This window comes from Artemia sp. Qi Xiang Cuo, chromosome 10 (assembly GCF_049724085.1).
Source record: "Artemia sp. Qi Xiang Cuo chromosome 10, ASM4972408v1, whole genome shotgun sequence".
Classification (NCBI taxonomy): Eukaryota; Metazoa; Arthropoda; class Branchiopoda; order Anostraca; family Artemiidae; genus Artemia; species Artemia sp. Qi Xiang Cuo.
Window position 1 is genome coordinate 72,834,944 of NC_142803.1, and position 27,422 is coordinate 72,862,365.

Here is a 27,422-nt window from a genome sequence, read left to right on the forward strand (position 1 = left end):
CTGCCTTAGTCCAGGTACTTTGTTATCGGGAAATGCCAGCTGGAGATAGGCGATTGCCCCCTCTTAGATTTTTAAATATACTTTTTGTACCTTCATAAAAAAAAATGTCGAAAAAAAAGAAATAAAAAAAAGAAATGAAAAAATTGTCTTCCTCCACCTTACATTTTCGTGAACTGCGACCCATGTTTATTTTAACATATTAATTAAAAAAGAACTTTCCGAAAAGTAAGTTTTTCAAAGAAAAGTAAAGGCCATTTTAAACTTAAGCTACGCAGATCTAAATACCTGTTAAAATTCAAACTCAAAACGACCAAAAATCAAACAGTTTGTGGTAACAAACTGTAGGCCCTGAGTAAGGAGCGACCCGGCTCAATAGCAACCGAAACTCTAAAAAAGGAATTTTGATACCAATAGATACATCAAAAGAATCAGATTTTAATGCTGATTTCAAATATACAATTTTCATCAAGTTTAGTCATACCAATCAAAAGTTAATATATATATATAATAAATACATAATAATAATATAAATGAATAAATTGATCTTAAAGGAAGTAATGCTTACATTGAATATGAAAATCAAGCTTAAAACGAAAAAAAAATATTTTGCTATTGAAGAATAAATGAAACTTAAAACGAACAGGAATTAAATAAACCATCAATGCAAACAAACATACAATATATATTAATGTAAATGAATAAATAAATCTTAGAACGAGTGAAACTTAAACTGAATATCTGAATTCAGCTTGAAACGAACAAAAATCACTACAAACAAGAGTTTGGGTATCACCTCCTTCTCTCACTGTAAAAGTCTAAAGCCTACTGCGTCATTGGCGCTTTACTGAAAACGAATTTTATGACAAATATTTTCTTTTGTACTTAATATTGAAAATAAACATTGAAATTATAGTATAATTTTTAACTAATGAGTTTTCAGCAATTAATATCATTATACATCAAATATTCAGTTTAATTTGTTAGCTCTTTCTAAAGTTGTTCAAGACGAACATAGTTTCATTACAAACAAAAGTTTGGATGCTGCCCACTTCCTTAACTGTAAATAAAAACCAAAAGCTTACTCTGTCATTGACGCTTAACTGAAAACGAATTATATTACAAATATTTTCTTTTCCAGTTCTTACATCATTGAAAATAAAAATAAATTTAGAGTAAAATTAACTCTTGAACTGATGAATATTTCGACAATTAATATCATTATATATCAAATATTCAATTTGATGTTGTTTATACTTTTCAAGACTGTTCAAGACGCATATAGTTTTCAGTAAAGTGCCAATGACGCAGTAGGCTATAGACTTTTACAGTGAGAGAAGGAGACAAAACCCTAACTCTTGTTTGTAGTGATTTTTGTTCGTTTCAAGTTTGATTTGTATATTCAGTTTAAGTTTCACTCGTTTTAAGATTTATTTATTCATTTACATTAATATCTATTATATGTTTGCATTGATTGTTTATTTAATTTCTGTTCGTTTTAAGTTTCATTTATTCTTCAATAGCAAAATTTTTTTTTCGTTTTAAGCTTGACTTTCATATTCAATGTAAGCATTACTTCCTTTAAGATCCATTTATTCATTTATATTATTACTTGTTGTATGTTTTTGCTATAATTGTTTATTTAATTTTTGTTCGTTTTGGGTTTCATTTATTTTTTAATAGTAATTACTGGTAGTTTTGAATTTGAATTTTAACAGGTATTTGTATCTGCTGAGCTTAAGTTTAAAATGGCCTTTACTTTTCTTTGAAAAAATTATTTTCAGAAAGTTTTTTAATTAATTTTGTTTCGTTTTTGATTGCAAAAAGTTACTAGTTTTTAAAAATTCCTTATTTAAAAATCAAACTTAAAAAAAATCAAATGTTCATCAAAGTTTCAAAACTGTTATAAAAGTAACAATATCAAAGTAAAAAAATGGGTTCGTGTCAACCTCGGAGTCTTATTATCCGATGTTGGAACTACTTGTAACAAAATCGCTATCTTAAAATTTTTATTGGATGGGTTTGGGGAAAAACGGCGTGGAGGGGGGGGGCTAATTGTCCTTCGGTCTCTTTTGACTCTTGAAAAGTGAGCTAGAACTTTCTATTTTCAATCAAATGAGCCCTCTCTGAAATTTTTAAGAGCATCCCTTCTATACCATCCACATATATCCCCAGAGTATAACTTAAAACTTCTGTCCCTGGGCCCGGGGGGGTTGTGTCGACCCCGGAGTTTTATTATCTGATGTTTGAACCATTTTTAACAAAATTATTACCTCAAATTTTTATCGGATGGGTCTATCCATCCGATAAACCCAAAGGCGTGAAGGGTGGGAGGGGCTGTCTTCCATCTGATCCGCTTTTACTCTGAGAAAATGAGCAAGAACTTTTAATTTCCATTCAAATGAACCCTCTGGAGTTTGTAGGAGGATCCCTTTCATAAGAACCATAAACGGCCCCAGGACATTGTTCACAATGCCTGCCCCCCGGGCCCTTGGGGGTTGTGTCGACACCGGAGAGTTTTTGTTATCTGACCTTTGAACTATTTATAAAAAAATGGATATCTCAAAATTTGTAGCGGATGGGTTGGGGGGTAAACGGGCGTGGGGGGTGGGAACTAGGGCCAATACGAGCTCTTTTGACTCTTAAAAACTGAACTAGATCTTTCAATTTCCATTCAAATCAGCCCTCTCTGAAGTTTATACGAGCATCCTTTCCATAAGAACCATATATACCCCCAAGGCATAACTTGCAATGCCTGCCCCCAGGTCCTAAGTGATTGTGTCGATACCGGAATTATTTTTATCTGACCTTTGAACTATTTTCAACAAAATGGCTATCTCAAAATTTTTATCGTATGCATTTGGGGGAAAAAATCTTGGAGGGATAGTTGCCCTCTGATCTCTTTTGACTCTTAAAACTGGACTAGAACTTTCAATTTCCAATCAAATGAGCCCTCTCTACAGTTTATACGAGCATCCCTTCCACAACAGCTGCATATGTCCCCAGGCATAACTTACAACGCCTTCCCCCAGGCCCTGAAGGATTGTGTTGACCTCGGAGCTGTTGTTATATGATCTTTAAACCATTTTGAAAAATGTGGCTCTCTCAATGTTCGTATCGGATGGGTTTGAGGAAAATAGGGCGTGGAGAGGGGGGGGGCTAGTTACTTACAATGCCTGCCTCCGGGCTCTGGGGGGTTGTGTCAACCCCGGAGTTTTCATTATATGATCTTTGAGCTATTTAAAAAAATGGTTATCTCAAAGTCCTTTTCGGATGGGTTTGAGGAAAAAAGGGCACGGAGGGGGGCTAGTTGCCCTCCGATCACTTTTGAATCTTAAAAAGGGCACTAGAACTCTCGATTTGAGATCCAATGCACGCTTTGAATTTTACACGACGACTCTTTCCATATAAAGTGCCTCTGGGAGAAAAAAAAATGGAGTTTGGGGGGAGGCTAGCTGCCCTCCAATGACTTTTGACTCTTAAAAAGCGAATTATAACTTTCAATTTCCAATCGAACCAGCCCTCTATGAAGCCTATACGAGCATCCCTTCCATAACAATCATATATGCCCCCAGGGCATAAATTACAACGCCTACCCCCGAACCCTGGGGGGCTGCGTCGACACCGGAGTTTTTTTTGTATGAACTTTGAACTAATTTTGACAAAATGACAATCTCAAAATTTGTATCTAATTCGTTTAGGGGATGGAGAGGGGGGCTAGTTGCCCTCCGATCTTTTTTTACTCTTAAAATTGAACAAGAACTTTCAACTTACAATCAAATTAGCCCTCTCTGAAGTTTATACGAACATCCTTGTCATAAGAACTATGTATGCCCCGGGAGCATTACTCATAACCCCTGCCTCCGGGCCCTGGGGTGTTGTGTCAACACAGGAGTTTTTCTTATCTGACCTTTGAAATATTTTTAAAGAAATGGTTATTTAAAAAATTTGATCGGATGGGATTAGAAAAAAAGTGGGTGTGCTGGGAGGGAGGGGCCAGGTTCCCTCGGATATCTTTGACTCTTAAAAAGTGAACTTGAACTTTCAATTTCCAATCAAATGAGCCCTCTCTGAAGTTTATACGAGCATCAGTTCCATATGAGCCATATGCGCCCCCAGGACAACTCTTACAACGCCTTACCCCTGGGTCCTGGGGGGTTGCGTCGACACCGGAGTTTTTGTTATCTAATTTTTGAACAATTTTCAAAAATCTGGCTATCCTCAAAATTTGAAGTACAGGGCTTAGGAGAAAAGGACGTGTGGGGCGGGGGGCTAGTTGCCCTCCCGTCTCTTTTGAATCTCAAAAACTGAACTAGAACTTTCAATTCTCAATCAAATGAGCCCTCTCTGAAGTTTTTACGAGCATTCCTTTCATATAAACCATATATTCCCCCAGGGCATAACTTACAACGCCTGCCCTCGGGCCCTGGGGGGCTGTGTTAACCCCGGAGTTTTCTTTATATAGTCTTAGAACTTTTGTTTTAAAAAAAATGGCTATCTGAAGCTTCTTATTGGATGGGTTTGAGAAAAAAAGGGCTAGGTGCCCTCCAATCTCTTTTGACTGTTAAAACTGAATTAGAACTTTCAATTTCCAATCAAATAAGCCCCCTTTGATTTTGTACGAGCATCCCTTCCATAAGAACCATATATACCCCTAAGGCATAAATTACAACGCCTGCCCCGGGCCCTGGGGGACTTTGTCGACATCGGAGTTTTTGGTATATGATCTTTGAACCATTTTTCACAAAATAGCTCTCTCAAAATTTTTATCGGATGCGTTTGCGAAAGAAGGGTTTGAGGGGGGCTGGTTACCCTCCAATATCTTTTGACGCTTAAAAAGTCAACTAGAACATTCGATTTCCAATCAAATGAGCCCTCTCTGAAGTTTATTCGAGCATTCCTTCCATAAGAACCATATGTGTCCCCAGGGAATAACTTATAACCTTTGCCTCTGTAGACTGTTGGGGGAGTGTCCTTCTCAAAGATATAATTTCTAGAACTTTCAACTACGTTGAACAAAATGGCTATCTCAAAATTTTAATTGGATGTGTTTGGGGAAATGGTGGGCGTGGAAGGGGTTTTAGCTGCCTTCCAATCACTTTCGAATATTAAAAAGAATAGCCACTAGCCACTTGAATTTCCAATCGAATGAGCCCTGTTTAAAGTTTCTACGACAATGCTTTCTATAAAAACCTTTTATGTACCCAGGGCATAACTTACAGCAAAATGGCTATCTCAAAATTTTGATTGGATGTGTTTCGGGAAAAGGTGGGCGTGAGATGGGGGTTAGTTGCCCTCCAATCACTTTCGGCTATTAAAAAGGACACTCGCCCTTTCAATTCCCCACCAAATGAGTCATTTTTAAAGTTTCTACGCCAAAACTTTCTATAAAAACCTTATATGCCCCCAGGGCATAACTTGCAACCCGTACCCTGAGGGCTGTGAGGGAGTGTCCCCTTGGAAACATAATTTCTATCTGAAAATCAACTACGTAGAACAAAATGGCTATCCAAAATTGTGATTGGATGTGTCTGGGGAAATGGTGGGCGTGGAAGGGGTGTTAGTTGCATTTCAATCACTTTTGATCCTTAAAAAGGGTACTAAAACTCTCGATTTTCTATCGAATGAGCCCCCTTTGAAGTTTATACGACGACCCATTCCATATGAAGTGCCTCTGGGAAAAAAAATAATTCAAAAATAATAATAAATAATAAAACATTGGAGCCGTATGGCCTTTACTATAGGCAACGCTAAATCGTTGCCTCTGAGAACCTATCTATTTAGGAGGAAACTTAAAAAAATGATCATAAATGATCTTGATCACAAATTATCATTAATAAATGATCATAAAAGATCTTGATTAGATTAGATGAGATTTATTTATTAGAAAACGACGTAGTGAAACCATGATCAATAGGTAACCGCCCATGGGAAGACATAAATGCACTGGCACTGGGCGGTAACCACAAACTAATACAACATACTTAAAAAATTACCTTTGAATTTCTAATTAAATTTTAAACTTCATTTTCATACATAATGATGAGCTTTCACAAAAAACATAAAAAAAAATAAAAAAAAGAAAAGAAAGAAAAACAGAAGATAATAACAAAAGAAAATAAAGAATAACATAGGTCTTCAATCTCTGAATCATGGTTCCTCACTCCCCTAATAAAAAAAATCTATACATTTAAAAAAAAAATACTGGTGTTTAGCCACCTTAACACTATCTGGGGGGGACCCAGCATAGAACCCTGCGGAACACCTTAATTCACAAGATATGGACTAGAAGTTACACCATCAATTACAACCTTTATTGACCTCCCCTTTAAAAATGATCAAACCAATTCAAACAAGCCCCTTTAACCCCTAAAAGCTTTAATCTCTTTAATAAAATACTAAAATGAACCGTATCAAATGCCTTTTTAAAGTCTATAAGAACATTGAGAGGTATCTTTCCACTATCAAGACACTGATTCACAAAATCACATAGGTGTAAAAAAAATGATCATCAATAAATAATCATAAATGATCATCAATGATCTTGAGCCTGAATTGGAGCACATTTAGAATTGGTTCAGCTAATCATCATAACTTGAACAACGAGGATAGGCATCCTGATAAATCGGATCAATAATCCTTTAGACTGGGAGAGATCAAAGGATTTTGTGATCAAAGAGATCAAAGGAACGTCAGACCGTGGTCTAACGTTCCAAAAGTACACTATTCCACCCATTTGAAAGACCAGGAGTAAAAATGACTAAGATCTTTGCAATAGGTGGACTCTATTTCAAGAAACTCCCCTCCAGACACTCAGAATACCCGACACATAAACTGATGCTGCTATTAAAATTTAGACTAATACTGCTACCACCAACAACTCATCTTAACAATAAGACACTTCTGAATTGAGTCATTCTCTATTAATCTAGTATCTATGAGATTTAAGATGCTTTTTTTGCTGAATGAGATATACAATATGTGAATTATCTGAACCGCTTTTTGTGCATATTCCTTGACCGAGTTTACCCTCAGTTGCTCTGTTGATGATGCTAATTATGCCAAATAGGGATTAGCTTTCAACTTAAAATATTTTTTCGTACGAACCGGGCTCAGCGGACCCAGATCTTTATCACCGCAATTTGTAGAATTTACCTCAATGCAAGTCCCCACAGAACAACAAACACGAGCCAAATTATAAATGGGCATGAAGGATTCGATACCCTATAACCCTATCTCGTCCATTATAAACTCTGTTTTTGGTTGGGTGGCTGAACTGTTTGCAGTTGATTTGGCAATCTTGCCGTAACTTGTAGAGCTTGGATAAAAGATCTGAATAACAAAAGAAAACTAAAAGCAGACACCTATCTTCCCAGAAATCTTATAAAAACAACTTACCTTCACCCAGGATAGGGGATTTTGAGCCAGAGATAGGGATATTCAGTTTTAATGAAACTTGCTTCACTAGAAAGTTCGAATTTACTCTTTTAAATTAAACAGAAACGAGTTTTTTTTTAAGTCCAGGAAACGGAAGTCCCTAACAATATTCTAGCACACCTTCTAGGAAAATGCTAAAACTCTATCTCAAGGGATATATCATGTGATCAATTTGGCAACTCTCTGGTGCTACCTGCATTGATAGAAAACCCTGTCGGTAAAATTTCATTGTCTTTTCAAACTAATTTCATAGTCAAAGTGCAGATTCTCAATAGCTCTCGATGGTACCTAGTCTTCAGCGAGAATTCGCTAATGGGCCCATTGTCTATGAGACGGTCAGCTGAGTGAGCCCTTCAAAGTTGTTTTCAGGTTTCGAATTCCTTTAATACGAAAAAATGAACTTCATAAAATGAACAAGATGAAGTCTCAATTTCCATACTACTGAGATGGGAAAATTTCAGTGAGATATGGTAAAAATATTTCTTATAAGAATATCAGCGGCGATTTTAAAAATTTATAATTAAAAATTCAAAACTTAAAAGATTTTTTTTAATTTTTAAGATTTAGAAATTTCTCCCTCGAGCTAATTAGGACGGACCACTTTGAAAAAAGCCTGAAAGTTTGTCGGTTTTATGTTACTGGATACACAGGGGTGTGGCCAAGGTTTCGAGGATATATTTATTGTTTGTTCGAAATATAAATATTTTCACACTACCTTTTTTGCAGAAAAATATTAATGCAGAAACTTTTATTCTGAAGTGGAAGGATTAATTCTTTAATCACCATAGGCATTCAAGTACGTTGTGCACTATTGAACAAGTGCAATGTTTTTCTTCAACTCTGAGCTGCAGGTTTTTCTCTGCACAACACTTGTTGCTCTGCACCTGACATAAAACGCTATTGGTTTTCTTCCACTTGCAATCTTTGTCCCTAAATAAAAGGTCTGGCTTTATAATTATAATACGATGCGACAGTCCGATCTAATATCATATTAGGGTCCCACTTGTCTGTTATTTCTTCATCAAGTTCCCTTCAGACAGGAAATTACTGTTTTTGTAAGAAACCAGGTTAGGATTTATTCCCAAGAAAAAGATAACATCCAGAACCATCGTTAAAATGCAACAGGCGCTTGGCTATCTCTATTTTAGAAAACACATTTTCTTGATTTTTAGAGAAGGTTCAACTAGGTGATAAGCTTTTGGGGAATCTGGAGGAAAATACAGGCCTCGGGAGGAATCCGAGATAAATTATTTAGTAAGGGAAAACTTAGAAGATGTAAGGTCATGTTTGTTATCTTATTCTCTCCTCTGTCTCCTCTACAGTTCCTAGTCATTCTCTTAGGATGAGATATGCTACAAACCCGTGACTATAAATAGATTTTCAAAATAATTCGACAGAATCATAAAGAACCAGTTATGTTAAACAGTTGCGAACAAATTAGGAAAAAAATATTTGGAAATGAAGAATACCATTTAGGAAATAAAGAAAGGGTCAACTCACTTTGAGGGGGGGGCTATTTTTTTTAGTCTGAATAATATTTAGTTTTCTCTCTTCTCTTATGTTTAGGTCTTTTACTGTCAATTGTGGTCTTTTATTCATTTTTGTATACTCTTTTTACTTTCCCTATGCTTACATTTTTCTACGCCCCAAGTGTTTCACTTGTGGGTGAGTCTTATGCGTGTAAATGGCACAATAAAGATAGATTTTTGTCGAATTTTCATTTATGATTGATGCATTGTTTTTTTTAGTTTTTTTTTGTGCCCAGGCTTGTGGATTCAGGAAACTGAATCCGTTAAAGGTTCCCTTGAAATTCTCAGATGATATAGCCTAGATTTATTTGAGACAATAAAGGGTTGATTCAACTCAATAGGAAGAGGAGATCTAGCCTTTGTTTTGCGTTTTTATGATTGGATAATGGTCATATGTTTTGTTTTTATGTTTTCTTTTTTTATGTTTAATTCTTCAACTTTTCGTTTTTGTTTCTTTTATTTTTCTATACTTAGGAGTGTTGCACTTATTTATAGCTCTTATAGGTGATAAATGATTAAATAGACACAATATTAAATATTATCAAATTTTCGTTTCGTTTTAAGTCGAAATATTTAAATCTATTTTCTAAATCTAGGCTAATGGATTAAGGAAAATGTGTCTTTTAAAGGGCCCAAGAGATTCCTTGAGACTATAGACAGGATTCTATTTGGGGTGTGAAGGAAGGCCACGACCCATTGTAACCGAAATTTCAAAGATAATTTTAAGAAACTGTATAGTTAACAAAACTGCCTGATTGATGCTGATTAAAAAAACAACTAGGCCTATTATTCAAATTCAACAGCATCATAATTTGCAATTATGACAACAAAATTTTCAGGATTTTGAAAAAGTGCAGGAATTACCTCAAAAATTACCTAAAATTAAATAAAAAGTACACCATAAAAATCACTATTGTCCAAAAACGCTTGGTTGAGGTTTAAAACTCCTCTCTCCACCTTTTAATTTTAAAATCGCCTTTTTCATGAATAGAAATGATATGTCACCTTTTTTGCCACTGCTGCCAGTACTTGTTTTACAGCCAGTATAACAAACAACCTCGTTCATTTTACCGAAAAAGAAATAAAGTGAGTTCAGCATCCCGATTAAGCATCATTTTTTGTGTGTTAAAAAAAGTCAAATCTTCATAGGAGCAATGGGTTCTTTACGTCGTCAATTTCAGTTATAACAAGTGGTTTACTGAACTCCGTTGTGGTCGTACCAGCAAAATGGACGCCAAACATTCAAGTCACCCAAAAGAGGTTGTCACCCTTGAAACCGCCTATTAAACCCATGGAATGATATTGTATCGAAGTTCGATATTGTATCGATGATATTGTATGATATTGTATCGACAATCGAAGAATAAAAGTATGTGAAACGAATGAGGCTATAGGAATCTCATCTGAAAGGGTAGAACATGTTTTACATGAATATTTGAATTCCTCGCACTTAACCACAAGGGCCAGCAAATAACTAGTTTGAAGGAGAGTGGGTGACGTTCAGCCGCAATCCAAACCACCTTTCTGTTGATTCGTTACTGTAGACAAGACATGGTTCCCTTACGCCCCACCACTCACCGGAGACCAAGGAACAATCCAGACAGTGTGTTTCGTCAACAGAACGTACACCAAAAAAGGCTTGGATGGGTATGTCTGCTAACAAGTTCATGGCTACAGCTTTGGGATGCACGCGGCCTTTTTTCACATGGATTACGAATTGGTAAAGAACATAGTGTCTCCTTTGGTATTTTTTGCCTGGCCTTAACATAAACAACAGAAGATTGTAGAAACTTGAGAAAAGGCTTATTTGATTGCAAATTATAAGCTTCTTTGTCCTGTTTAAGGACCAAAATTAAATTTGAAGGCAACTTTAAACATCCAATGTGCTACAAAATCCTCCCCCTTCAAAAGACATCGTATTAGAATTTCAAGATAACCATTTTAATCAGCAGTATCAAACGTCTCAAAAATATACATCCCGCGTGACATAAGTGAACCCCCCTAGAGGTAAGGGTACAAAATTACACAAATAGCACAAACAAAAAAGAGGTTCTATATGTACATTATACTAGAAAAAAGGTTATAATAATAGGATAATATTAGAAAACAGGTGGGCATATTATCTCTTCTTGAAATTAGGTATATACAGTTTGCATGCATGGAGGAGCCAAAACAGACTCCTGGGGAAAAACTGCAGAGTGTACTGTTCGGTGTTGACCAGACGCAAATGTACATCAAACCTACGTCAAACAACTCTAAAATGGTGACAAGAAATAGTACAAATTCAAGGTTTGGTATAGTGTCTTCGAATATATTGAATTTCATGGTGCAATAGATTATACCTTTTTTTTGAGGATTTTACATCTTTCTCAAATTGCTTATTTGACAGAGTTTTTGGTGAGAGGTGTTAATTCATACTTTAATTTGTTAGCCCTCTCTAACATTTTAACGCAAGCCCATTTCAGGCGGTTACGGTGCCCCCGAAACACGTTGCACATTCACTTGTTCATGAGTTTCATCATGCGAGCATTCATGGCCTTGATTAAAGACAATGGCATATCTGTGGCCACTACTGACACAACAAGAGGGTGCTTTGCCACGATGCCCGATATATCTGGGGTAAGTGACACATAACTAATACTAATGGTTCTTTCACATCACCCCAAAAACTCACTAGCATAACTTAGGCTAAGATTTCGTATTGCATTATGCAATCTTAGGGGGTAAATTTTGTTCTGACATAGGCAGTGCTACTTAGACTCGAACTCTACCTAGAACATAACGTTACGTGAGTTTGTGTTAGGCTATGAAAAACTTCTGCATAGCAGCAACAAAATGGAATTTGTGAATGAGCAATTAATGAAGTTTGAAAATAAATTAAAATCTCTTCCTCGGAAGTCTTTTACGCTGACTCAGAGATTACTTCTCCATATTCATTTAGCATTTTTAATTTTGAATAGTTTACCTAGATGATTGCGTTCACTAAAGCGTGAAAGGCTACACTTGACATTCATTTAACCACTCAGGATACAAATTACGTATGTAGTGTGAAAGCTGCTTAATGCTCGCACTGAAAATATCATCACTGCTTAAAACTGCCTCAAGCCAACTCAATGAAAAAAACCTGTTAATTTCCTGAGTATATACCAAGATTAGAATATTAGAAGCTACAGTGATGACAGTGGTCAAATATGGCTCTGAAGCATGGGCGCCCAGAAGAGGGGATGAAGATTTGCTAGAAGTTTTCCGGAGAAATTGCTTAAGGATTGTTCTGGGTACCCGACTGACTGACCGTATTTCAAACAATAGGCTATACGAAAAATGTGGTTCAATACCGCTGTTTAGGGCTATAATGAAAGAAAGATTGAGGTGGCTAGGGCACGTTGCGCGGAATAAGGATGAGAGATTGCCGAAGATTGTTCTTTTCGGCCAACCGTCTAGGGCTAAACGGAAAGCAGGTCGTCCTCGTTTGGGGTGGGAGGACCTCATAAAGAAAGATTTAAACGAAATGGGGACTTCGTGGGTGGGTGTAAAAGGGAGGATTTGAATAGATTGGGGTGGAGGAAGAGCGTGCGTAGCTGTGTTGGCCTTTGGTGGCTTGATGCTGCGCTGAGTTGTTAATAGTAGTAGTAGTATTCACCCAAACCAGAAATCTTGACTTCAAGGGTCGCCACTCATCTAGGGGAGAACATTGAGGGAGTCAGGTTAGATTCAGGGTCATAAGAAATTCTTTTCAATTATAGATGGTTATTGCCCTTGCTATATCGACTGGTTAAGTCCACAAAGCGATTAGGAGTCCCCTTCTCGACAAAAACTAAACTCAAAGGTATTATTGATTAAGCTTGCTGTGAGGACAGTACGGCCTTATATGAGTAGAAAGGGAGGTGCTACTCGTGACACTCACCCCTGCTGCCATCTACAATTTAGTCTAACTCTGTCAGTACACCAAATATGGGCATAGAGTCCCTAGGGAGAACACGTGATTAATGGGGTCAATGACCTCTTTCTCCAGGTGTGTTTTGGCACGCTCTCAGCGAATGTTATGATCCAGAAATAGTATTTGTTGTTGTTTTGGGGTCAATGACCTAAATTTCCAAGGTCGATGTTGTTGTTGTTGTAAGTGCACGCTCTCAGCGAATGTTATGATCCAGAAATAGTATTTGTTGTTGTTGTTCAAGCCAAATGTTATGAGTTTCCAAGGTACCTAACCTAACCTGACATGACACATGACACATGACACGTGGCGCGTGGCACATGACACGTGAAACATGAAACGTGACACGTGACACATGACATGCTGCATATGACACATGAAACGTGAGACGTGACACGTGACACGTGACACATGACGCATGACACATGACACATGACACAAAACATGACACATGACACGTGACGAATGACACATGACACATGACATATGACACAAGAATGACGTAATCAACTAGGACAAATGGATTTCCTGAGAAATTGATTACATAATCGGTAGAACCATATCAGGAGGTCGTGACGGGGGTCCATATATGGACATAGAATGACGTAATCGACTAGGACAATGGATTTCTGAGAAATTGATTACATAATCAGTAGAACCCTATCAGAAGGTCATGACGGGAGTCCATACATGGGCATAGAATGACGTAATTGACTAGGACAGTTGGATATCTGATAAATTGATTAAATAATCGGTAGAACCATATCAGGAGGTCGTGACGGGGCACCATATATGGGCATTGAATGACGTAATCGACTAGGAAAATGGATTTCGGAGAAATTGATTACATAATCAGTAGAACCCTATCAGAAGGTCATGACGGGAGTCCATACATGGGCATTGAATGACGTAATCGACTAGGACAGTTGGAATATTTCAGTATTGTTTTCTTGCGGCTTACCTTGTCACAGTTACATTCTCTTGATTTTTCAAAGATCATTTTCTATTTCTTTCGTTGAAATGCAAAAGTTGGATTATTTCAGTAGTGTTTTGTCGTGGTTTACCTTGTCACAGTTACATTTTCTTGATTTTTCAAAGTTCATTTTGAATTTCTTTCGTTGAAATGCAAGAGTTGGACCATTTCAGTAGTGTTTTGTTGTGGTTTACCTTGTCAAAGTTACATTCTCTCGATTTTTAAAAGTTCATTTGAATTTCTTTCATTGAAATGCAAGGGTTGGATTATTTCAGTAGTGTTTTGTCGTGGTTTACCTTGACACATTAACATTCTCTTGATTTTTCAAGGTTCATTTTGAATTTCTTCCCTTGAATTGCAAGTGTTGGAATATTTCAGTAATGTTTTGTTGTGGTTTACCTTCTCACAGTTACATTCTACCGATTTTTCAAAGTTAATTTTGAATTTCTTTCGTGAAATGCAAGAGTTGGATTATTTCAGTAGTGTTTTTTTGTGGTTTACCGTGTCACAGATACATTTTCTTGATTTTTCAAAGTTCATTTTGAATTTCGTTCATTTAAATGCAAGAGTTGGAATATTTCAGTAGTGTTTTGTTGTGGTTTACCATGTCACAGTTACATTCTCTTGATTTCTCAAAGTTCATTTTGAATTTCTTTCATTGAAATGCAAGAGTTGGAATATTTCAGTAGTGTTATCTCGTGGTTTACTTTGTCACAGTTACATTCTCTTGATTTTTCAAAGTTCATTTGAATTTCTTTCATTGAAATGCAAGGGTTGGATTATTTCAGTAGTGTTTTGTCATGGTTTACCTTGACACAGTTACATTCTCTTGATTTTTCAAAGTTCATTTTGAATTTCTTTCATTGAAATGCAAGAGTTGGAATATTTCAATAGTGTTTTGTTGTGGTTTACCTTGTCACAGTTACATTCTCTTGATTTTTCAAAGTTCATTTTGAATTTCTTTCGTTGAAATGCAAGAGTTGGATTATTTCAGTAGTGTCTTGTCATGGTTTACCTTGTCACAGTTACATTCTCTTAATTTTTCAAAGTTCATTTTGAATTTCTTTCTTGAAATGCAAGAGTTGGATTATTTCAGTTTTCGTGGTTTACCATGTCACAGTTACATTCTATTGATTTTTCAAAGTTCATTTGAATTTCTCTCGTTGAAATTCAAGAGTTGGATTATTTCAGTAGTGTTTTGTCGTGATTTACTTTATCACAATTACATTCTCTTGATTTTTCAAAGTTCATATTGAATTTCTTTCGTTGAAATGCAAGAGTTGGAATATTTCAGTAGTGTTTTGTCATGGTTTACCTTGTCACAGTTACATTCTTTGATTTTTCAAAGTTCATTTGAATTTCTTTCATTTAAATGCAAGAGTTGGAATATTTCAGTAGTGGTTTATCGTGGTTTACCTTGTCACAGTTACATTCTCTTAATTTTTCAAAGTTCATTTTGAATTTCTTTCGTTGAAATGCAAGAGTTGGAGTATTTCAGTACTGGTTTGTTGTGGTTTACTTTTTCACAGTTACATTCTCTAAATTTTTCAAAGTTCATTTTGAATTTTATTCATTGAAATGCAAGAGTTGGATTATTTCAGTACTGGTTTGTCGTGGTTTACCATTTCACAGTTACATTCTCTTGTTTTTTCAAAGTTCATTTTGGATTTCTTTCATTGAAATGCAAGAGCTGGAATATTTCAGTAGTGTTTTGTCGTGGTTTACCTTATCACAGTTACATTTTCTTGATTTTTTAAAGTTCATTTTGAATTTCATTCATTGAAATGCAAGAGTTGGAATATTTCAGTAGTGTTATGTCGTGGTTTACTTTGTCACAGTTACATTCTCTTGATTTTTCAAAGTTCATTTGAATATCTTTCCTTGAAATGCAAGGGTTGGAATATTTCAGTAGTGTTTTGTTGCGGCTTACCTAGTCACAGTTACATTCTCTTGATTTTTCAAAGTTCATTTTGAATTTCTTTCGTTGAAATGCAAGAGTTGGATTATTTCACTGGTGGTTTGTCGTGTTTTACTTTGTCACAGATACATTCTATTGATTTTTCAAAGTTCATTTTGAAATTCTTTCGCTGAAATGCAAGACTTGGATTATTTCAGTAGTGTTTTGGTGTGTTTTACCGTGTCACAGTTACATTCTCTTGATTATTCAAAGTTTATTTTGAATTTTTTTCATTTAAATGCAAGAGTTGGAATATTTCAATAGTGTTTTGTTGTTGCTTACTTTGTCACAGTTACATTCTCTTGATTTTTCAAAGTTCATTTTGAATTTCTTTCGTTGAAATGCAAGAGTTGGAATATTTCAGTAGTGTTTTGTCGTGGTTTACTTTGTCACAGTTACATTCTCTTGATTTTTCAAAGTTAATTTTGTATTTCTTTCATTTAAATGCAAGAGTTAGAATATTTCATAAGTGTTTTGTCGTGGTTTACCTTGTCACAGTTATATTTTCTTAATTTTTCAAAGTTCATTTTGAATTTCTCTCATTGAAATGCAAGAGTTGGAATATTTCAGTAGTGTTTTGTCGTGGTTTGCTTTGTCACAATTACATTCTCTTGATTTTTCAAAGTTCATTTTGGATTTCTTTCATTGAAATGCAAGAGTTGGAATATTTCAGTAGTTTTATGTCGTGGTTTACCTTGTCACAGTTACATTCTCTTGATTTTTCAAAGTTCATTTTGAATTTCTTTCGTTGAAGTGCAAGAGTTAGAATATTTCAGTAGTGTTTTGTCGTGGTTTACCATATCATAGTTACATTCTCTTGATTTTTCAAAGTTAATTTTGAATTTCTTTCGTTGAAATGCTAGAGTTAGAATATTTCATTAGTGTTTTGTCGTGGTTTACTTTGTCACAGTTACATTCTCTTGATTTTTCAAAGTTCATTTGAATTTCTTTCATTGAAATGCAAGGGTTGGAATACTTCAGTAGTGTTTTGTTGCAGCTTACCTAGTAACAGTTACATTCTCTTGATTTTTCGAAGTTCATTTTGAATTTCTTTCGTTGAAATGGAAGAGTTGGATTATTCCACTAGTGTTTTATCGTGGTTTACCTTGTCACAGATACATTCTCTTGATTTTTCAAAGTTCATTTTGAATTTCTTTCGCTGAAATGCAAGAGTTGGATTATTTCAGTAGTGTTTTGTTGTGGTTTACCGTGTCACAGTTACATTTTCTTGATTTTTCAAAGTTCATTTTGTATTTCGTTCATTTAAATGCAAGAGTTGGAATATTTCAGTAGTGTTTTTTTGTGGCTTACTTTGTCGCAGTTACATTCTCATGATTTTTCAGAGTTCATTTTGAATTTCTTTCGTTGAAATGCAAGAGTTGGAATATTTCAGTAGTGTTTTGTCGTGGTTTACTTTGTCACAGTTACATTCTCTTAATTTTTCTTAGTTTATTTTGAATTTCTTTCATTGAAATGCAAGAGTTGGAATATTTCAGTACTGTTTTGTTGGGGTTTACCTTGTAACAGTTACATGCTCTCGATTTTTCAAAGTTCATTTTTAATTTCTTTCATTGAAATGTAAGAGTTGAAATATTTCAATAGTGTTTTTTCGTGGTTTACCTTGTCACAGTTACATTCTCTCGATTTTTCAAAGTTCATTTTGAATTTCTTTCGTTGAAATCCAAGAGTTGGATTATTTCACTAGTGGTTTGTCGTGGTTTACCATTTCACAGTTACATTCTCTTGATTTTTCAAAGTTCATTTTGAATTTCTTTCATTGAAATGCAAGAGTTGGATTATTTCAATAGCGTTTTGTTGTGGTTTACCTTGTCACAGTTACATTCTCTCGATTTTTCAAAGTTCATTTTGAATTTCTTTCGTTGAAATCCAAGAGTTGGATTATTTCACTAGTGGTTTGTCGTGGTTTACCATTTCACAGTTACATTCTCTTGATTTTTATAAGTTCATTTTGAATTTCATTCGTTGAAATGCAAGAGTTGGAATATTTCAGTAGTGTTATGTAGTGGTATACTTTGTCACAGTTACATTCTTTTGTTTTTTCAAAGTTCATTTCTAATTTATTTCATTGAAATGCAAGAGTTGGAATATTTCAGTAATGTTTTGTTGCGGATTACGTAATCACAGTTACATTCTCTTGATTTTTCAAAGTTCATTTTCAATTTCTTTCGTTGAAATGCAAGAGTTGGAATATTTCAGTAGCGTTTCGTTGTGGTTTACCTGGTCACTGTTAAATTCGCTTGATTTTTCAAAGTTCATTTTGTATTTCTTTCGTTGAAATGTAAGAGTTGGAATATTTCAGAAGCGTTTTGTCGTGGTTTACCTTGTCACTGTTACATTCTCTTGATTTTTCAAATTAATTTTCGATTTCTTTCATTTAAATGCAAGAGTTGGAATATTTCAGTAGTGTTTTGTTGAGGTTTACCTTGTCACAGTTAAATTCTCTTGATTTTTCAAAGTTAATTTTGAATTTCTTTCATTGAAATGTAAGAGTTGGAATATTTCAATAGTGTTTTTTCGTGGTTTACCTTGTCACAGTTACATTCTCTTAATTTTTCAAAGTTCATTTTGAATTTCTTTCGTTGAAATGCAAGATTTGGATTATTTCACTAGTGGTTTGTCGTGGTATACCTTGTCACAGTTACAATCTCTTGATTTTTGAAAGTTCATTTTCGATTTCTTTCATTGAAATGCAAGAGTTGGAATATTTCAGTAGTGTTTTGTTGTGCTTTACCTTGTCACAGTTACATTCTCTTAATTTTTCAAAGTTAATTTTGAATTTCTATCGGTGAAATGCAAGAGTTGGATTATTTCAGTAGTGCTTTGTCATGGTTTACCTTGTCACAATTACATTCTCTTGATTTTTCAAAGTTCATTTGAATTTCTTTCATTGAAATGCAAGAGTTGGAATATTTCAGTAGTGTTTTGTCGTGGTCTACCTTGTCACAGTTACATTTTCTTGATTTTTCAAAGTTCATTTTGAATTTCTTTCGTTGAAATGCAAGAGTTTGAATATTTCAGTAGTGTTTTGTTGTGGTTTACCTTGTCACAGTTACATTTTCTTGATTTTCCAAAGTTCATTTCGAATTCCTTTCATTAAAATGCAAGAGTTGGAATATTTCACTAGTGTTTTGTCGTGGTTTACCATGTCGCAGTTACATTTGCTTGATTTTTCAAAGTTCATTTTGAATTTCTTTAGTTGAAATGCAAGAGTTGGAATATTTCAGAAGAGTTTTGTAGTAGTTTACCTTGTCACAGTTACATTCTCTTGATTTTTCAAAGTTCATTTTGAATTTCTTTCATTGAAATGCAAGAGTTGGAATATTTCAGTAGTGTTTTGTCATGGTTTACTATGTCACAGTTACATTCTCTTGATTTTTCAAAGTTCATTTTGAATTTCTTTCGTTGAAATGTAGGAGTTGGAATATTTCAGTAGTGTTATGTTATGGTTTACTTTGTCACAGTTACATTCTCTTGATTTTCCAAAGTTTTTTTGAATTTCTTTCATTGAAATGCAAGGGTTGGAATATTTCAGTAGTGTTTTGTTGCGGCTTACCTTGTCTCAGTTACATTCTATTGATTTTTCAAAGTTCATTTTGAATTTCTTTAGTTGAAATGCAAGTTTGAATATTTCAGTAGTATTTTTTCGTGATTTACCTTGTCACACTTAAATTTTCTTGATTTTTCAAAGTTCATTTTAGATTTCTTTCATTGAAATGCAAGATTTTTCAAAGTTCATTTTGGATTTCTTTCGTTGAAATGCAAGAGTTGGAATATTTCAGTAAAGTTTTGTCATGGTTTACCATGTCACAGTTACATTCTCTTAATTTTTCAAAGTTCCTTTTGAATTTATTTCGCTGAAATGCAAGAGTTAGATTATTTCAGTAGTGTTTTGTTGTGGTTTACCGTGTCACAGTTACATTTTCTTGATTTTTCAAAGTTCATTTTGAATTTCGTTCATTTAAATGCAAGAGTTGGAATATTTCAGTAGTGTTTTGTTGTGGCTTACTTTGTCGCAGTTACATTCTCTTGATTTTTCAGAGTTCATTTTGAATTTCTTTCGTTGAAATGCAAGAGTTGGAATATTTCAGTAGTGTTTTGTCGTGGTTTACTTTGTCACAGTTACATTCTCTTAATTTTTCAAAGTTAATTTTGAATTTCTTTCATTGAAATGCAAGAGTTGTAATATTTCAGTAGGGTTTTGTTGTGGTTTACCTTGTCACAGTTACATTATCTAGATTTTTCAAAGTTCATTTTGAATTTCTTTCATTGAAATGTAAGAGTTGAAATATTTCACTAGTGGTTTTTCGTGGTTTACCTTGTCACAGTTACATTCTCTTGATTTTTCAAAGTTCATTTTGAATTTCCTTCGTTGAAATCCAAGAGTTGGATTATTTCACTAGTGGTTTGTCGTGGTTAACCATTTCACAGTTACATTCTCTTGATTTTTCAAAGTTCATTTTGAATTTCTTTCATTGAAATGCAAGAGTTGGAATATTTCACTAGTGGTTTGTTGTGACTTACCTTGTCACAGTTACATTCTCTTGATTTTTCAAAGTTCATTTTGAATTTCATTCGTTGAAATGCAAGAGTTGGAATATTTCAGTAGTGTTATGTAGTGGTATACTTTGTCACAGTTACATTCTTTTGCTTTTTCAAAGTTCATTTTTAATTTATTTCATTGAAATGCAAGGGTTGGAATATTTCAGTAATGTTTTGTTGCGGCTTACCTAATCACAGTTACATTCTCTTGATTTTTCAAAGTTCATTTTGAATTTCTTTCCTTGAAATGCAAGAGTTGGAATATTTCAGTAGCGTTTCGTTGTGGTTTACCTGGTCACTGTTAAATTCGCTTGATTTTTCAAAGTTCATTTTGGATTTCTTTCCTTGAAATGTAAGAGTTGGAATATCTCAGAAGCGTTTTGTCGTGGTTTACCTTGTCACTGTTACATTCTCTTGATTTTTCAAATTCATTTTCGATTTCTTTCATTTAAATGTAAGAGTTGGAATATTTCAGTAGTGTTTTGTTGAGGTTTACCTTGTCACAGTTAAATTCTCTTGATTTTTCAAAGTTCATTTTAAATTTCTTTAATTGAAATGTAAGAGTTGGAATATTTCAATAGTGTTTTTTCGTGGTTTACCTTTTCACAGTTACATTCTCTTAATTTTTCAAAGTTCGTATTGGATTTCTTTCATTGAAATGCAAAAGTTGGAATATTTCAGTAGTGTTTTGTCGTGGTATACCTTGTCACAGTTACAATCTCTTGATTTTTGAAAGTACATTTTCGTTTTCTTTTATTGAAATGAAAGAGTTGGAATATTCCCGTAGTGTTTTGTTGTGCTATACCTTGTCATAGTTATATTATCTTAATTTTTCAAAGTTAATTTTGAATTGCTATCGGTGAAATGCAAGAGTTGGATTATTTCAGTAGTGTTTTGTCATGGTTTACCTTGTCACAATTACATTCTCTTGATTTTTCAAAGTTAATTTTGAATTTCATTCATTGAAATGCAAGAGTTGGAATATTTCAGTAGTGTTTTGTCGTGGTCTACCTTGTCATAGTTAAATTCCCTTGATTTCTCAAAGTTCATTTTGAGTTTTTTTCATTGAAATGCAAGAGTTGGAATATTTCAGTAGTGGTTTGTTATAGTTTACCTTGTCACAGTTACATTTTCATGATTTTCCAAAGTTCATTTCGGTTTTCTTTCATTAAAATGCAAGAGTTGGAATATTTCAGTAGTGTTTTGTCGTGGTTTACCTTGTCGCAGTTACATTCGCTTGATTTTTCAAAGTTCATTTTGAATTTCCTTAGTTGAAATGCAAGAGTTGGAATATTTCAGAAGCGTTTTGTCGTGGTTTACCTTGTCACAGTTATATTCTCTTGATTTTTCAAAGTTCATTTTTAATTTCTTTCATTTAAATGAAAGAGTTGAAATATTTCAGTAGTGTTTTGTCGTGGTTTAACTTGTCACAGTTACATTCTCTTGATTTTTCAAAGTTCATTTTGAATTTCATTCGTTGAAATGCAAGAGTTGGAATATTTCAGTAGTGTTGATTGTCGTGGTTTACTTTGTCACAGTTACATTCTCTTGATTTTCCAAAGTTCATTTGAATTTTCTTCCTTGAAATGCAAGGGTTGGAATATTTCAGTAGTGTTTTGTTGCGGCTTACCTTGTCTCAGTTACATTCTATTGATTTTTCAAAGTTCATTTTGAATTTCTTTAGTTGAAATGCAAGTTTGAATATTTCAGTAGTGTTTTGTCGTGGTTTACCTTGTCACACTTACATTTTCTTGATTTTTCAAAGTTCATTTTAGATTTCTTTCATTGAAATGCAAGATTTTTCAAAGTTCATTTTGGATTTCTTTCGTTGAAATGCAAGAGTTGGAATATTTCAGTAGAGTTTTGTCGTGGCTTACCATAGTCACAGTTACATTCTCTTGATTTTTCAAAGTTCCTTTTGAATTTATTTCGTTGAAATGCAAGAGTTGGATTATTTCAATAGTGTTTTGTTGTGGTTTACCTTGTCACAGTTACATTCTCTTGATTTTTCAAAGTTCATTTTGAATTTCCTTCGCTGAAATGCAAGAGTTGGATTATTTCAGTAGTGTTTTGTTGTGGTTTACCGTATCACAGTTACATTTTCTTGATTTTTCAAAGTTCATTTTGAATTTCGTTCATTTAAATGCAAGAGTTGGAATATTTCAGTAGTGCTTTGTTGTGGCTTACGTTGTCACAGTTACATTCTATTGATTTTTCAAAGTTCATTTTGAATTTCGTTCGTTGAAATGCAAGAGTTGGAATATTTCAGTAGTGTTTTGTCGTGGTTTACTTTGTCACAGTTACATTCTCTTGATTTTTCAAAGTTCATTTTGAATTTCTTTCATTGAAATGCAAGAGTTAGAATATTTCATAAGTGTTTTGTCGTGGTTTACTTTGTAATAGTTACATTCTCTTTATTTTTCAAAGTTCATTTTTAATTTCTTTCCCTGAAATGCAAGTGTTAGAATATTTCAGTAGTGTTTTGTCGTGGTTTACTTTGTCACAGTTAAATTCTCTTGATTTTTCAATGTTATTTTGAATTTCATTCGTTGAAATGCAAGAGTTTCAAGAGTTTCAAAATATTTCAATAGTGTTTTCTCGTGATTTACCTTACCAAACTTACATTCTCTTGATTTTTCAAAGATCATTTTGGATTTCTTTCGTTGAAATGCAAGAGTTGGAATATTTCAGTAGTGTTTTGCCAAGGTTTACTTTGTCAAAGTTACATTCTCATAATTTTTCAAAGTTCATTTTAGATTTCGTTCGTTGAAATGCAAGATTTGGAATATTTCAGTAGTGTTTGTCATGGTTTACTGTGTCACAGTTACATTCTCTTGATTTTTCAAAGTTCATTTCTTTCGTTGAAATTTGTTTTGTTGTGCTTTACCTTGACACAGTTACATTTTCTTGATTTTTGTTAGGTTAGGTTAGGTTAGGTTAGGCTAGATCAAGTTAGGTTAGGTTAGGTTAAGTTAGGTTAAGTTAGGTTAGGTTAGGTTAGCCTACGTACGCGCGCGTACGTAAGAAATTCAAATGAACTTTGGAAAATCAAGAGAATGTAACTGTGACAAAGTAAACCATGACAAAACACTACTGAAATATTCCAACCCTTGCATTTCAAGGAAAGAAATTCAAATGAACTTTGAAAAATCAAGAGAATGTAACTGTGACAAAGTAAACCACGACATAACACTACTGAAATATTCCAACTCTTGCATTTCAATGAATGAAATTCAAAATGCAATTTGAAAAATCAAGAGAATGTAACTGTGATAAGGTAAACCACGACAAAACACTACTGAAATATTCTAACTCTTGCATTTCAATGAAAGAAATTCAAAATGAACTTTGAAAAATCAAGAGAATGTAACTGTGACAAAGTAAACCACGACAAAACACTACTGAAATATTCTAACTCTTGCATTTCAGTGAAAGAAATTCAAAATGAACTTTGAAAAATCAAGAGAATGTAACTGTGACACAGTAAACCACGACACAACACTACTGAAATATTCTAACTCTTGCATTTCAATGAAAGAAATTCAAAATGAACTTTGAAAAATCAAGAGAATGTAACTGTGACAAAGTAAACCACGACAAAACACTACTGAAATATTCTAACTCTTGCATTTCAATGAAAGAAATTCAAAATGAACTTTGAAAATTCAAGAGAATGTAACTGTGACAAAGTAAACCACGACAAAACACTACTGAAATATTCCAACTTTTGCATTTCAACGAAAGAAATTCAAAATGAACATTAAAAAATCAAGAGAATGTAACTGTGACAAAGTAAGCAACAACAAAACACTACTGAAATATTCCAACTCTTGCATTTAAATGAACGAAATTCAAAATAAACTTTGAAAAATCAAGAGAATATAACTGTGACAAGGTAAACCACAACAAAACACTACTGAAATAATCCAACTCTTGCATTTCATAGAAAGAAATTCAAAATGAACTTTGAAAAATCAAGAGAATGTAACTGTGACAAGGTAAACCACTACAAAAAACTAGTGAAATATTCCAACTCTTGCATTTCAAAGAAAGAAATTCAAAATGAAATTTGAAAAATCAAGAGAATGTAACTGTGAATAGTTAATCCTCAACAAAACACTAATGAAATATTCCAACCCTTGCATTTCAAGTAAAGAAATTAAAATGAACTTTGAAAAATCAAGAGAATGTAACTGTGACAAGTAAACCACGACATAACACTACTGAAATATTCCAACTCTTGCATTTCAATGAATGAAATTCAAAATGAACTTTAAAAAATCAAGAGAATGTAACTGTGATAAGGTAAACCACGACAAAACACTACTGAAATATTCCAACTCTTGCATTTCAATGAATGAAATTCAAAATGAACTTTGAAAAAACAAGAGAATGTAACTGTGAAATGGTAAACCACGACAAACCAGTACTGAAATAATCCAACTCTTGCATTTCAATGAATTAAATTCAAAATGAACTTTGAAAAATTGAAAGAATGTAACTGTGACAAAGTAAACCACAACAAACCAGTACTGAAATAATCCAACTCTTGCATTTCAACTAAAAAAATTCAAAATGAACTTTGAAAAATTAAGAGAATGTAACTGTGACAAGGTAAACCACGATAAACCACTACAGAAATATTCCAACTCTTGCATTTCAATGAAAGAAATTCAAATGAACTTTGAAAAATCAAAGAATGTAACTGTGACAAGGTAAACCATGACAAAACACTACTGAAATATTCCAACTCTTGCATTTCAACGAAAGACATTAAATATGAACTTTGAAGAATCAAGAGAATGTAATTGTGATAAAGTAAATCACGACGAAACACTACTGAAATATTCCAACTCTTGCATTTCAACGAAAGAAATTCAAATGAACTTTGAAAAATCAATAGAATGTAACTGTGACATGGTAAACCACGAAAACTGAAATAATCCAACTCTTGCATTTCACGAAAGAAATTCAAAATGAACTTTGAAAAATCAAGAGAATGTAACTGTGACAAGGTAAACCATGACAAGACACTACTGAAATAATCCAACTCTTGCATTTCAACGAAAGAAATTCAAAATGAACTTTGAAAAATCGAGAGAATGTAAATGTGACAAGGTAAACCACAACAAAACACTATTGAAATATTCCAACTCTTGCATTTCAATGAAAGAAATTCAAAATGAACTTTGAAAAATCAAGAGAATGTAACTGTGTCAAGGTAAACCATGACAAAACACTACTGAAATAATCCAACCCTCGCATTTCAATGAAAGAAATTCAAATGAACTTTGAAAAATCAAGAGAATGTAACTGTGACAAAGTAAACCACGACATAACACTACTGAAATATTCCAACTCTTGCATTTCAATGAAAGAAATTCAAAATGAACTTTGAAAAATCAAGAGAATGTAACTGTGACATGGTAAGCCACAACAAAACACTACTGAAATATTCCAACTCTTGCATTTAAATGAACGAAATTCAAAATGAACTTTGAAAAATCAAGAAAATGTAACTGTGACACGGTAAACCACAACAAAACACTACTGAAATAATCCAACTCTTGCATTTCACGAAAGAAATTCAAAATGAACTTTGAAAAATTAAGAGAATGTAACTGTGACACGGTAAACCACAACAAAATACTACTGAAATATTCCAACTCTTGCATTTCAACGAAAGAAATTCAAAATGAACTTTGAAAAATCTAGAGAATGTAACTGTGACAAGATAAACCACAACATAACACTATTGAAATATTCCAACTCTTGCATTTCAACGAAAGAAATTCAAAATGAACTTTGAAAAATCAAGAAAATGTAAATGTGACAAGGTAAGCCACGACAAAACACTACTGAAATAATACAACACTTGCATTTCAATGAAATAAATTCAAATGAACTTTGAAAAATCGAGAGACTGTAACTTTGACAAGGTAAACCACAACAAAACACTACTGAAATGTTCCAACTCTTGCATTTCATTGAAAGAAATTCAAAATAAACTTTGAAAAATCAAGAAAATGTAACTGGGACAAGGTAAACCACAACAAAACACTACTGAAATAATCTAACTCTTGCATTTCAACGAAAGAAATCGAAAATGATCATTGAAAAATCAAGAGAATGTAACTGTGACAAGGTAAGCCGCAACAAAACACTACTGAAATATTCCAACTGTCCTAGTCGATTACGTCATTCAATGCCCATGTATGGACTCCCGTCATGACCTTCTGATAGGGTTCTACTGATTATTTAATCAATTTCTCAGAAATCCATTTTCCTAGTCGATTACGTCATTCAATGCCCATATATGGTGCCCCGTCACGACCTCCTGATATGGTTCTACCGATTATTTAATCAATTTATCAGATATCCAACTGTCCTAGTCGATTACGTCATTCTATGCCCATGTATGGACTCCCATCATGACCTTCTGATAGGGTTCTACTGATTATGTAATCAATTTCTCAGAAATCCATTTTCCTAGTCGATTACGTCATTCTATGTCCATATATGGACCCCCGTCACGACCTCCTGATATGGTTCTACCGATTATGTAATCAATTTCTCAGGAAATCCATTTGTCCTAGTTGATTACGTCATTCTTGTGTCATATGTCATGTGTCATGTGTCATTCGTCACGTGTCATGTGTCATGTTTTGTGTCATGTGTCATGTGTCATTTGTCATGTGTCATGTGTCACGTGTCATGTGTCATGTGTCATGTGTCATGTGTCACGTGTCATGTGTCATGTGTCATTTGTCATGTGTCATGTGTCATGTGTCACGTGTCATGTGTCACGTGTCATGTGCTACTTGTCATGTGTCACGTGTCATGTGCCATGTGTCATGTGTCATGTGTCATGTCAGGTTAGGTTAGGTACCTTGGAAACTCATAACATTTGGCTTGAACAACAACAACAAATACTATTTCTGGATCATAACATTCGCTGAGAGCGTGCACTTACAACAACAACAACATCGACCTTGGAAATTTAGGTCATTGACCCCAAAACAACAACAAATACTA

General features: G+C 33.9%; 1 protein-coding gene across 1 annotated transcript in view; it reads left to right on the forward strand.

Annotated features, from left to right (window-relative positions):
• Positions 1-27,422, forward strand: part of LOC148948142 (secretin receptor-like) — a 374,147-nt gene that overhangs the window by 252,283 nt on the left and 94,442 nt on the right. Inside the window, exon 7 of the mRNA XM_089096116.1 lies at positions 11,429-11,582. Within this exon, the coding sequence (XP_088952242.1) occupies positions 11,429-11,582 (154 nt within the window). The remainder of the gene's footprint in view (positions 1-11,428; positions 11,583-27,422) is intronic.